This window comes from Pseudophryne corroboree, chromosome 12 (assembly GCF_028390025.1).
Source record: "Pseudophryne corroboree isolate aPseCor3 chromosome 12, aPseCor3.hap2, whole genome shotgun sequence".
Classification (NCBI taxonomy): Eukaryota; Metazoa; Chordata; class Amphibia; order Anura; family Myobatrachidae; genus Pseudophryne; species Pseudophryne corroboree.
In genome coordinates, this window is record NC_086455.1 from 168,356,281 (window position 1) to 168,370,707 (window position 14,427).

Below are 14,427 nucleotides of genomic sequence, written 5' to 3' on the forward strand. Positions count from 1 at the left end.
ACTGCCCCTTACTACCTATATCAGTGATATGTTGTTATATTATACTGCCCCTTACTACCTATATCAGTGATATGTTGTTGTATTATACTGCCCCTTAGTACCTATATCGGTGATATGTTGTTGTATTATACTACCCCTTACTACCTATATCAGTGATATGTTGTTGTACTATACTGCCCCTCACTACCTATATCAGTGATATGTTGTTGTATTATACTACCCCTTACTACCTATATCAGTGATATGTAGTTGTATTATACTGCCCCTTACTACCTATATCACTGATATAGGTAGTAAGGGGCAGTATAATACAACAACAACAACATATCACTGATATAGGTAGTAAGGGGTAGTATAATACAACATATCACTGATATAGGTAGTAAGGGGTAGTATAATACAACATATCACTGATATAGGTAGTAAGGGGCAGTATAATACAACACATCACTGATATAGGTAGTACGGGGCAGTATAATACAACATATCACTGATATAGGTAGTAAGGGGTAGTATAATACAACAACATATCACTGATATAGGTAGTAAGGGGCAGTATAATACAACAACATATCACTGATATAGGTAGTAAGGGGTAGTATAATACAACATATCACTGATATAGGTAGTAAGGGGCGGTATAATACAACAACATATCACTGATATAGGTAGTACGGGGAAGTATAATACAACATATCACTGATATTGGTAGTAAGGGGCAGTATAATACAACTACATATCACTGATATAGGTAGTAAGGGGCAGTATAATACAACAACATATCACTGAATTTGGTAGTAAGGGGTAGTAATAGCTGTCAGATATAATGCATTACAAAGTAAGTATCATTTATCTTACTGTTCTGGAGATTTACAGAACCCATAACACCTATAGCACACACCAAAGACCTGCGGTCTCTACTCTGAAAGAACCATGGTCCAAAGTATCCCCTCCAGAAACACCTGCACAGGGCCACAGTATCCCCTCCAGAATTACCAGCACAGGGCCACAGCATCCCCTCCAAAATCACCAGCACAGGGCCACAGCATCCCCTCCAGAATCACCAGCACAGGGCCACAGCATCCCCTCCAGAATCACCTGCACAGGGCCACAGCATCCCCTCCAGAATCACCTGCACAGGGCCACAGCATCCCCTCCAGAATCACCTGCACAGGGCCACAGCATCCCCTCCAGAATCACCTGCACAGGGCCACAGCATCCCCTCCAGAATCACCTGCACAGGGCCACAGCATCCCCTCCAGAATCACCTGCACAGGGCCACAGTATCCCCTCCAGAATCACCTGCACAGGGCCACAGTATCCCCTCTAGAATCACCTGCACAGGGGCCACAGCATCCCCCCCAGAATCACCTGCACAGGGGCCACAGCATCCCCTCCAGAATCACCTGCACAGGGCCACAGTATCCCCTCCAGAATCACCTGCACAGGGCCACAGCATCCCCTCCAAAAACACCAGCACAGGGCCACAGTATCCCCTCCAGAAACACCTGCACAGGGCCACAGCATCCCCTCCAAAAACACCAGCACAGGGCCATAGCATTCCCTCCAGAATCACCTGCACAGGGCCACAGTATCCCCTCCAGAATCACCTGCACAGGGCCACAGTATCCCCTCCAGAAACACCTGCACAGGGCCACAGTATCCCCTCCAGAATCACCTGCACAGGGGCCACAGCATCCCCTCCAGAATCACCTGCACAGGGGCCACAGCATCCCCTCCAGAATCACCTGCACGGGGGCCACAGCATCCCCTCCAGAATCACCTGCACAGGGGCCGCAGCATCCCCTCCAGAATCACCTGCACAGGGCCACAGCATCCCCTCCAGAAACACCAGCACAGGGCCACAGCATCCCCTCCAAAAACACCAGCACAGGGCCACAGCATCCCCTCCAGAATCACCTGCACAGGGCCACAGTATCCCCTCCAGAATCACCTGCACAGGGCCACAGTATCCCCTCCAGAATCACCTGCACAGGGCCACAGCATCCCCTCCAGAATCACCTGCACAGGGCCACAGCATCCCCTCCAGAATCACCTGCACAGGGGCCACAGCATCCCCTCCAGAAACACCTGCACGGGGCCACAGTATCCCCTCCAGAATCACCTGCACAGGGCCACAGCATCCCCTCCAGAATCACCTGCACAGGGCCACAACATCCCCTCCAGAAACACCTGCACAGGGCCACAGCATCCCCTCCAAAAACACCAGCACAGGGCCACAGTATCCCCTCCAGAAACACCTGCACAGGGCCACAGCATCCCCTCCAGAATCACCTGCACAGGGCCACAACATCCCCTCCAGAAACACCAGCACAGGGCCACAGCATCCCCTCCAGAAACACCAGCAGCCTTTCTAATTGACACTGAACCCCCACAGTACATTTGGAAGACCTGAACGGGCAGAATGTAATATACATTTATACACCGTACGGCCATTCCATTCCAGTCAGCAATAAGGGAGATGCTACATGTAGGCTACTTGTTTACTTTTGCTTTCACCATTTAACCCCATGACGCGCCATCCACAATAACGTTATTCCGGTGAACAGAGTGCGGCTGTCCACACCTATGTCACATCTGTTTCTCCGGAGCAGAGGGTGAGAGAGCGTTCAATACTGATCATGCACTTTGCAGGACGCAACAGCAGATTCCCGCCCTGAAGCATGAATTATTCATAACAGGAGTGGGTCTGGGACCAGCAGAGGTTTAGGATATCGGAAGTAGTGTGTGCGGACGGGAAGGGGCTGGCCCGGAGTAGTCCTTCCTACAGCACAGTCCATCAATGATCACTTACCAGGCCATTGGTGTGGTTACACATGTCCCACAGTGGGATCAGCGCTAAAGTTACGCGAGAACCATCCTCGGTGGGGATCTGATTTTGCCGCGTCATGACCGATGACACCGCCCATCTGCATCCAGGAAACAATACAGTTTATATTATCAGTATGTCACAGACGGGGGGGAAAAAAAGGGAATTCACAAGAAGCAATCGTTGGCTGATAACAAAACCAGGAAATATAGGCTGCTAAATAGGAGCCCGTGGTTTACACCTGCAATATATTACATAGATCCAATAAATGATTTATTGGTGTAAGAGGCCAACATGCCATTCTTTATAACAGTACGGACGTTGTCCTGGCCATCAACTCCGACTGGGCTGGAATAAGGCGCAGAATTGCATCTCAAAGACTAGATACATATTACAAATCTATAACTGCAGAATCACCTAAGGCCCCCTAAGTAAATAGCATGAGACCTACATTGGTCAGGTCTGGAACTGGCTGTTGTGCCGCCTATAGTCACTGAGATTCTGCTTATGTGTCTGGGTGGTATTCTCCTGACCACCTCTGCACTGCTGTGACACAGAACAGTTCCTGGATATAATGACATTGCGGTACAGCTAAAACTTCAGAGCAGCTGAAATACTTTTGCTAGAACTCCTAAGGGGGGGGGGGGAGGAGGGGGCTATCTGGTATCAGTCAATGATCCCTCTTTTTCTTAATTTATGTCATGTAGGCTTTCTCCGTCATCCAAATGAGCGACAGCTCCCATAATGCACTGTAACAGCGGCTTTGGGTACGTTTTAGAACCTTACATCTAAAATGATATGCCAACCACACTGCAAGAGACTATTTTTAGTGTTGCCAATCACACACACTCAGCGAGCCTTAGAAATAACAGACAATATTCTCAGACGCTACTTATAAGCTTCTGACGAGGACCCTGGCATGGGTGTGTGGTAGGGGGAATTAGATTGTTAGCTCCTATGGGGGAAGGAATGATTACTTATACTCGTTATAGCGCTGCATAGTATGGTGGTGTTATAAATAAGAATTGGTGCACCGGGATACGTCGTATTAGCTAATTAATACATTGACATGTCCGAGCAAACGCTTTGTGTAGCTGCGTGGCTCATGAGACCGCCACGCTACTGAGGCAATGTAACGGTATACACAGCTCAGCTAATGTGCGCATGTGTAAGCTCTGACTGCATCTGCGCACAGTATAGCCATTTATGATTATACCATCGATGCAATGGCTACTAGCTTGGCTTGATGTCAGAAGCCCAGGAGCCATTCGATGCCGGACCACGTCCGTCAGCAGAAACAGTACGGGTGTGAAAGGGGGTGAAAAGAATTGAATACCGCCCATTGCATTCCTTACGAATCAGTAGCTGTATATGGGAATATGCAAATGCCAGTGTATGTATGTTTCCTAAACACTCCTAAAGACAGAGAACACGGCTACTACAAATGGAAACCAAAACTGCACCAACCTGTAGTCATCGAAAGTGAAGGAGTCCTTCAGGGGCAGTTTGCTGGCGTTCGGATGGGTCTGGGGTGACGGGAACCGAGAGGGATGGAAAGAGAGAGAAAACCGTCAGGACCCGGAAAAGCAAAATTTCATAATTTAGCTTCCTAACAAGAGCCAAATGAAGCCGGGGCTGCCCAGATACGCTTCCCAGGGATCATAGCTGTTATCATGTTACCATACATCAATGTCAACTTAATTTGTTGTGCCCAGCAGCTGCCATTAATCTGCGTCTCCGTATTCTGAGACAGGAACTCACAGGCAGCGCAAATGTAACAATATAAGGTGGACACGATGGGCAAGCAGCAGCCATCATTTATACACGTCAGGGCGGGAAGCGGGAATTAATTAGGCATTTCAGCTGATGCTCTCTAAACAAATGTTTCAGAGTTTTTTCTTTCCCCTCAGAAATTTCACATTTTCAATTTCACACAGAGACGAGACCCCGGCGACAAACAGGGATGGTTCCAACTGGGTTTCCTGTTCCTGCAGACTATAAAATGAGTAGCAAACGTATCAGAAGACACCGTATTACACAGGTCTACAGGCCGGCTGTGTGAGCGCTAGAGCGCTGTGAGGCAGACATGGGCCAGTTCTATAAGACCAGTGTCCACACCAGCCCGAAGGAAGGAGTGACACCCCCCCCCCCCCCCTCTGCCTGGTGTTATTTTCCTGTGTTAGCCTACGATTGGGTTTGAGATGAGGTGAAGGGTGCTCTTGTGTCCCTGATTACATTCTGCAGCAGGGGAGGGGATGTAAATGTGCAGGTAGGCCTCCTACCACTGGTAATGAAGCCCTGCGCCGTACCCAGTTATACTTCTGATGCATTAGCATCTGGAGTGCGAGGCAATTTATCATCCCTCACTGTAATGTACTCGCTGGCACTGCGTGCAGGACAGTAGGGGATGAGGTAAAAGTGGCTCAAACTATAAATCAATTATAAAACAAAAGCTGGAGCTCAGTGAGCAATTTGAGGGAAATTATACACTGTGAGGCTGCCAATTGGGTGGGAGATCTCCGCGGCGGCTTCTCCCACCCCCCTCCTTGCCACTCTCCCTATAACCCTTTCACTCCCAGGCTCCTTACACCCCTCAGCCATTTCATTCTGCAAATAGTGATACTCGGGGATTATTGTAGCCAATGGTTTAACCCCTTAGGGGCAGATTCCATTAGCTGCGGTGCTCGCCGTGGGCAGTTAGTCACTAGCTTGAACGCCCAGAGCTATTCAATATTAAGCCCAACTCCTCCCATGGTGACCCACAGATTCTGGGTTGTAAGTGACCACAGCTATGGGATGAAGCGCTTGCAGCAGCCGCGGTCAGGACAAAAAGCCATATTTACCGCCGATTACGTTTCGCACCTCGGGAGGGTGAGAACAGAAATTCGTAATGAGAGGTCCAAGGTGATGATAGAACTAGACAGAGATAGACCTCTGAAGGGCTAAATGTGGCCCCTGGGTCACACGTTTCCCCCCATTGTTGTTTATTTATTATTACCAGTTATTTATATAGCGCACACATATTCCACAGCGATGTATTTGGTCATTCACATCAGTCCCTGCCCCAGTGGAGCTTACAATCTATATTCCCTATCACATGTACACGAACACACATTCACACTAGGGTTAATTTTGTTGGGTGCCAATTAATTTACTGGTATATTTGTGGCTTGTGGGAGGAAACCGGAGTACCCGGAGGAAACCCACGCAAGTACGGAGAGAATATACAAACTCCACACAGTTAGGAATTTAACCCATGACCTCAGTGCTGTGAGGCAGTAATGCTAACCATTACACCGTCCGTACTTTCCAAGGTGGTGGTGTACATTGGTCTGAGAATGTTGGATGTAATTTTACCATCCCCATCTACAATCCAGGCGCACAAACATCTCATTACTGGATATCTGGTTATAGGAATGAGACAGACGTCGCCAGGACACAAACGCAGCAGAAACCTCTCCTGACAAGGCCCAAACTGGAACCGTGTTGCATATCATAATGAAAGCCAGATCGTCAAACAATTCTAACTGCAGGACAAGTGTACAGCAGTCAGCCCGATTGTAAATCCACTCAACAACAAATATGTTCCCGGAAAAATTAACTGTGATTATTCACTGGTCAGACGTTGCGCGGATTTACCACACTTGTTTAGCAGAACCTATATACCAGTATGCAGGAATAATCGCCCATCTCTGCTGGGGAACGTGCAGATCCAATATGGAATTGGTGCCAAATGTGGTTTAAAGTACCACTCGTCATTACATCAAATGTTCCGTAGTGAATATGCTACGGACAAAGCACATTAAAAAGGAAATTAGCTATACTGTAATGGACAAAAGGTCGCAGAAACGTAAACTGAGGGGTCTATTTACTAAGCCTTGGGTGGAGATAAATCCGACAGACAAAGTAGCAGCCAATCAGCTCCTAACTGTCATTTTTCAAACCCAGCCTGTGGCGTGGCAGTTAGGAGCTGATTGGTTGGGACTTTATCTCCGTCAGATTTACCTCCATCCGAGGCTTAGTAAATATACCCCTAAGGGATTTATTATACAACTCGGTTGCAAAGTATCGGCGGACACATCATCTGTAGTAACGAGAGAACATTTTCATTTATCACTAATTGGTTTTTACGGACAGAATATAGTGACTTTTTTTTTATTTTTACCATTGTAAGTAAAAGCGGACGAAGGTTGGCAGCTGTGATCAGCGGGGATGAAATGAGCGCGCTTTCCATAACACGGCGAACGTCCGTCCCCATATAAAACCACTGACTCATTCTGTTTATGTATAGATTTTTATTCTTTTCTCTTTTGTTGGAATTAATAGTCTGCTCAGTTTACCCGTTAAATGTGTATATCTATTTGTATTTATCTATATATAATCTATCTATATGCTTGTTACAAGGAGCGGGCAGAAAGGATTACCTGGGATTTTAGAGACTGAACTCCCATTCCTGTCATTCTACTGCCCCCTAGTGGCACAGTGCTCTATTACTCTTCTAGCTGCACTGATTGGAACACCTCGGTCTTATCAGCACCAGAAGGGGTTTGTCGCGGAATGAGGTGGGCGTCAGACAGGGGTGGAGTTAGACATCGTTTATTAGGCAGCACCTAATAAACATTGAGATGCCATCTGGTTTCCACACCAATACAGTGACACTACACAGACCACTATATTTAACAGACCGTGTCCTGGAAGCATACCCAGTTGGTTTTCGGGACACAGTACTGGAACCGGAGAATTCAGCTTCTGTGCGCTGCAGGTATGATCAAGTCTTCTGTATTCACCTTTTTTAAATGCCTGCGCGAAGTTTGAACTCCTCCGGGCAACTATGAATATTCATGAGCATCAATGAGAGGGAGTAATGCAGCGGCAGATTTATTAAGCCCGGAGAAGTGATAAAGTGGAGGGAGATAAAGTACCAGCCAATCAGCTCCTTACTTCCATGTTACAGGCTGGGTTTGAAAAATTAAAGTTAGGAGCTGATTGGCTGGAGCGTTATCACCTTCCACTTTTATCACTTCACCAGGCTTTAATAAATCTGCCCCATAGTCCCTGTACTGCCAGGAGTATGATCAGTGTGGTCTACAAAAACATCCTGTGACATGAGGACGCTGCCAGCGCTCCACACATTGGTTCTGAATGACATTAGAATACTAGGAACGTCTGTTCACCCCAACGCCTAAGTTAGGCAACACCTAAGTCAGTTATGACAGAAGAGGTAGAGTCATGGTCGCCCTGTGCGGCTTCTTTCACTATATGATGGCTGCAACAGTGACCATTAACAATACACACGGAATAGATGCACCCTCAGGATGCGCATACATCAGACGCACCCAAAGAGACAGCGGCAGGAGTGACCAGTACTTGAAGAAAGGATGTACGTAGTATAAAGATCACTGTGTCCATCATAAAACCTGGACAAGCAGACATCTTCATGCGATTACAGGCAGCACAGAGCATGCACAACTGCATAAAGTAAAATAAGGATCCGCTCGCATCAAATGCAAAGGTATTTGTGAGGCTGTGGCCATTTAGAACAATAATCACTTATCGCTGGTCTTTGTCGGTGTTCTCAAAGATCTGTGCATGTTTTCCAGATCTCCTCACAGACGCACTTTAAATAAGTCAAGCACTCCAAGGCTCCAGAAAGGAGATCTGGTAAACATGCACTGCAGTGAGCGGCAGCTTGCTTGGCAAGATTGAGATCAGAAATAGCCAAATGGTTCCCTCCAGGGGTATGATGGGATTTATAGCGCCAACACAGCTGGAGAGTCACAGATTGCGGGTACAGGAATAACAGAGAACCTGAGATCAGAAAGAGGGTCCATTAACACAATCCTGAGAGGAACCAGTCTAAGGCCCGAATGTAACAAGACTGCGAGTTGCAGCCACCGGCGCATCCAGGTTGGTTTCGCCTTTTCATTTATTGGCACTATAAATCTATGGGCTAAATTGCCGGAACGGCGCCAGACACTGCAACTCGCAGTAACAATACAGGTGGAACTCAGTGAGCGACACTTCTGCAGTAACATAATAACAAGTTCACCGAAATATACATTTAGGTTTGCGGTGCATCACATGGTATATGGCTATAGTTATCAAAACCAAGAAATAAAGGAACGCACAAATGTAATATAAAAACTGCGGTTTCTGGACACGAATTCCCCTATACAGAGCGTAGCCCCTTGTTAACTCTTTAGCTGCAGATTCCATGTGTCAATAGGTTAATGGGAATTTGATTTGCTTTACTTTTTATTACTTTTGCCATCGCCAGGCGCATTGCACTACCTTCTAAAGGCGGGCGGTTTGGGAACCACAGCTGAAAGGTTTATGAGACGATAAATCCATTTTTATTAAATGAGAACACCTTTGACAACACTGGATAGTAATATGGCAAGCAGCGTTAGTCTGCCACATAGAGCGCCCGGCTCCCCAATCTCGCCTTAATCAGAATATTAAATAGACGCGTCTACATGTTACCAAGGCGGAGCGCGCCCCTGGAGAGAGCGGCACTCTGCGACTCAGTGATGAAGTAGTGTTGTCTATGGGCCTGATTCAGAGCTGACCGCTACTGTGCGAAATAGCACAGCGGGCAATTATCGAATGACTGAACATGCGTATACACTGCAATGCGCAGGTGCGTTGCCAAACAGCGACAGGCTGGTGCGGAAATTTCGACCGCATAGATGTTCGCAAAGTGATTGACAGGAAGCGGATGTTTGTGGGTGGTAACTTGACTGTTTTCTGGGGGTGTCATGAAAAACGCAGGCGTGCCCAGGGCGGGTGTGTGACGTCAGCACCGGCCCCGATCAGCCTGCTTGTATCGCACTGTAGGAGTAAGTCCTGGGCTGCGCACAGACTGGAAAAATCATTCGATGCGAACGGATTTGCAGCTGTCCGCTGTCTGGCGGAATTTTTGCACGCCATACACATGCATTCGCACACTTGCACGGGGCGGATTTTCACTCTCCCTGGGCGGCAACTATCTGATTGCAGACCTCTGCAAATATGCAGCACAGCGATCATGTCTGAATTAGACCCTATGGGGTATATTCAATAACTGTTGGAAGCTGCCGTCTTTCCGACAAGATGGCAGCTTCCGACAGTTCCGACAACCCGACTTGTCGGAATGCACGCTGATTGGCGGCTTCAGCCTTGCTTGCAGGAGCCGGGTGGATGCCGCTGTGAGCCTCCGTTGATGCAGCCGCTGCTCGCCCCGTCTCCTCCTCTGTTTCCTCTCCTCCACTGCTCTCCCGCTGCTGCCCCCACCACCGCAGACATCTCTATCACGGCAGCTGCTGACCGCTGTCCCCCCCCCCCCCCCCCCCTTCCTGGTGCTGCTGACAGCTCCTACCGCCGCTGCTGTCAGCGCACCCGGCATCGGCAGGACAAGACACCGGGAGCGTCCAAATCCGACAGTCGGATTTGGGCGCTCATGAATAGGGGTTGTCGGGTCCATTCCGACAACTGCATGATGGAGTGGACCCGACCTCTAATTGAATATACCCCTATGTCGCACTATCACACTATGCAATCACCAATACAAAACACTGCACTACAGGGGGGGTACACACGGAGAGATCTGACTAGATTGTTTAGAAATTAAGCACAGATCTCTCCGTGTGTATGCCCCACAGCGATAGCGATGCGCGGCTGACTCTAGATCAGGCATGTATGCCCCACCCCACCCGGTCAGCATACATTGCGCTGTGTGCTGAGCAGGGGGAAGGGGGGTGGATAGATGTGTGCTGAGTAAGGGGGGGGGGGGGGAAGAGATGTGTGCTGAGTGGGGGGGGGGGGAAGAGATGTGTGCTGAGTGGGGGGGGGGGGGGAAGAGATGTGTGCTGAGTGGGGGGGGGGGGGGAAGAGATGTGTGCTGAGTGGGGGGGGGGGGGGGGAGAGATGTGTGCTGAGTGGTCTGTGATAGATTGCACAGCACACGTCCCTGTGTGTACGGGGCTTAAGTGTCTGTCTTTGAATTACAACAAGACCTATTATTACCAGGTAATACTTATTAAGTTAAAGTAGTGACATCAGATACAATGATGAGCTTAAACAGAGGAAGGGAAATCCAGACAGATCTAAGAGCAGAACCTCTGACCAGACGGCATTATTCTCCACAGTTTGTCCTGACTGCCATAGGCATCTACCCTTACCAATGCTTTGTACAATTACTGTAGTTACACCATACCTGGCTGTGATCAGATTTGTGCCAGTTTTAAGTAACACCTGACGTGATCACCTGCCAGAGACACTCCACGGCGGGCGCACAATGCACCTGTTCTAAGGGGGGGACTTGCTGTGTCCCTGCTGGCGTCAGTTCTGCCAGTGTGCTCTGTACAAGGTGAGAAGGCGGCACTCTAATCTCTACACCTTCTGTCAGATTGCATTATAGTGGGGACATTTACAAAGTACAGATGTGTTCCCATACATCTAGCCGCAATACGCCACGCAGCGCCAGATGCCTGGTGTGAGAGAGCCGCCAGGTGCCGTGCAACTCTACTAGGGTCTTGCGTCTTTTTTGTCAAAAACTAATCTTAGTTACACCACGATGCGACTAGGATGCTCGGGGCGACTGTGCTGCTTAATGTGATAATTGTGTGTGACTGAGTTTGTATACGGAGCAGCACAGAACTTGTATTGGAGAAAAGCTGCGTCTGCTGCATTGTAGCACTCCGTGTACAGATTCAGAGACTCAGTCGCACACAGATATACAAGTGTCCCATATCACATTGCTCGGCACAGTCTCCTGGTGCGTCCTAGTCACATTGCAACTTAGACGCATTTTCAGCAAAAAAGAAGCAAAAATGACGCCCGACGCTAAAAGATTCTCACACATGTCGACCTTTTATAATGCTAACCTCTTGCTAGGTTAACCTTTGGACCCCAATGACCTACAGCTTGTCAAACACTAGTGGTCAACCTAATGACTATGGACCTTTTCCATGTAGATCTGCTGATCCATACCCGAATATTACAGTGTAACCCGTGACATCATTATAGGGTATAACAGTGTAACCCATATTATTATAGGGTGAATACTACAGTAACCCATAATATTATTATAGGATGAATATTACAGTAACCCATGATATTATTACTAGGTGCTTCATCGCGCCCTACGGGCGCTCTTCACACCGTCGAAAGGGGCTACGCCCCCTTAACCCCTGCACGCCTTGCCTAGGTTCAATATTAGTATGAGTATTACCTACATTCCTAGGTTTGTTAGTGGTTAAATATTGCACGACAAAAGTGCTTCCAATGGTGAAGGGGGCGTAGCCCCTTGGGACGGCGTGAACAGTGCCTGCAGAGCACGATGTACAGAATGTAGCGGGTGCGGGGGGGACCGCGGATGAGGCAGGGAGTATGTAGATGCTGCGAGTGGACGGGGAGGTGGATGCAGGTGTGGGGGGAGGGGGTGCGGGACCTATACCTATGTCATTTTATTTGTAACAATATATAGGACACGGATAAGGATGTATGTGATATAGACATACCCGCATGAAGAGGTAAATGGTGTCATTAGACACAGAGGGGAGTGCTGGTACAATGCGGAGCAGGGGCAGCTGTGTCCTCTCTCTCCACCGTACAGTCCTTCAGGTGTAGCAACACGGACATGTTGCGCAGGCAAGGTCTCCACGCGGCCGCAGGTGCACCAGTCCCCTCTGCATGCGCTATGTGCGCGCCCCCCTCAGGTGCAGTAGGAGGAGGGGGCGATGGCTGGAGCTGGTACCAGGGCCAATGGGCATGGACAGCGCGGTCATGTGCTCGGTGCTGGGCTTGCGCCCTGCGCTTGCTGTGTGAGGGATAGGGAGGAGGCGGCAGAGCGGAGCATCACCGATATACCGGTAACTATGGGGGGCACCGCAGGGGGTTATGGCTCCTGTACTCCTGGTGAGGGTTTGTCAGGGAGGTATCAAGGAGCCAGTGGTATGGACCGTGTATGGGATACAGGGGGGTAGGGAGGGGATACAGAGACGCGGGGCGGTAGGGAGGGGATACAGAGACACAGGGTGGTAGGGAGGGGATACAGAAACGCAGGGTGGTAGGGAGGGGATACAGAGACACAGGGCGGTAGGGAGGGGAAAGAGAGACGCAGAGCGGTAGGGAGGGGATACAGAGACACAGAGCGGTAGGGAGGGGATACAGAAACGCAGGGTGGTAGGGAGGGGATACAGAGACACAGGGCGGTAGGGAGGGGAAAGAGAGACGCAGAGCGGTAGGGAGGGGATACAGAGACACAGGGCGGTAGGGAGGGGATACAGAGACGCAGGGCGGTAGGGAGGGGATACAGAGACACAGGGCGGTAGGGAGGGGATACAGAGACGCAGGGCGGTAGGGAGGGGATACAGAGACGCAGGGCGGTAGGGAGGGGATACAGAGACACAGGGCGGTAGGGAGGGCACACAGACGCAGGGCGGTAGGGAGGTGGTACAGAGACGCAGAGCGGTAGGGAGGGGATACAGAGACGCAGGGCGGTAGGGAGGCGATACAGAGACGCAGGGCGGTAGGGAGGGGATACAGAGACGCAGGGCGGTAGGGAGGGGATACAGAGACGCAGAGCGGTAGGGAGGGGATACAGAGACGCAGGGCGGTAGGGAGGGCACACAGACGCAGGGCGGTAGGAAGGGGATAGAGAGATGCAGGGCGGCAGGGAGGGGATAGAGAGACGCAGGGAGGGGATAGAGAGACGCAGGGCGGCAGGAAGGGGATAGAGAGATGCAGGGCGGCAGGGAGGGGATAGAGAGACGCAGGGCGGCAGGGAGGGGATAGAGAGACGCAGGGCGGTAGGGAGGGGATAGAGAGAAGCGGGGTGGTAGGGTGGGGATACAGAGGCGTAGGGAGGAGGGGATACAGAGACGTAGGACGGTAGGGAGGGGATAGAGAGACGCAGGGCGGTAGGGAGAGGATAGAGAGACGCAGGGCGGTAGGGAGGGGATAGAGAGACGCAGGGCGGTAGGGAGGGCACACAGACGCAGGGCGGTAGGGAGGGGATAGAGAGATGCAGGGTGTTAGGGAGGGGATACAGAGACGCGGGGCGGTAGGGAGGGGATACAGAGAGGCGATGCGGCTGGGAGGGGATATAGAGACGCGGGGCGGTAGGGAGGGGATAGAAAGACGCGGGCGGTAGGGAGGGGATATAGAGACGCGGGGCGGTAGGGAGGGGATAGAGAGATGCGGGCGGTAGGGAGGGGATAGAGAGACGTGGGGTGGTAGAGAGGGGATATAGAGACGCGGGTCGGCAGGGAGGGTCCCCAGTGAGGAAGCTGATGAAGAGAGGGGGATAGTAGTGGAGGGGGAGGGCACCAGAAGAGGAGACTTGTGTAAAGTGGCGCCCACACATAGAATCAGTGGGTAGGATGGCCGGAGGGACTCACCGTTGGGGCTGTGGGCGGCTGCTGCAGGCTGGTAAACAGTACAGTGTTCAGAGGCAGTCTGTGCTACTATTACACACATTCCCCCCCCCCCCCCCCTGCTCGTGCGGCGCGGTGGATGAAAGGGGGCGTGGCCTAATGCAAAAGGGGCGTGGCCTCGCAGGTGTGTTCTCTCTCGCTCCGGGGGTGTTTCCAGCTTGCCTGTAGATGCTGGCAGCC

General features: G+C 50.4%; 1 protein-coding gene across 1 annotated transcript in view; it reads right to left on the reverse strand.

Moving 5' to 3' along the window:
- SETD3 (SET domain containing 3, actin N3(tau)-histidine methyltransferase) overlaps nt 1-14,427 on the reverse strand; it is a 107,289-nt gene that overhangs the window by 20,206 nt on the left and 72,656 nt on the right. Inside the window, exons 8-9 of the mRNA XM_063948464.1 lie at nt 4,298-4,356; nt 2,816-2,930 (exon numbers count right to left, since the gene is read on the reverse strand). Of these exons, the coding sequence (XP_063804534.1) occupies nt 2,816-2,930; nt 4,298-4,356 (174 nt within the window). The remainder of the gene's footprint in view (nt 1-2,815; nt 2,931-4,297; nt 4,357-14,427) is intronic.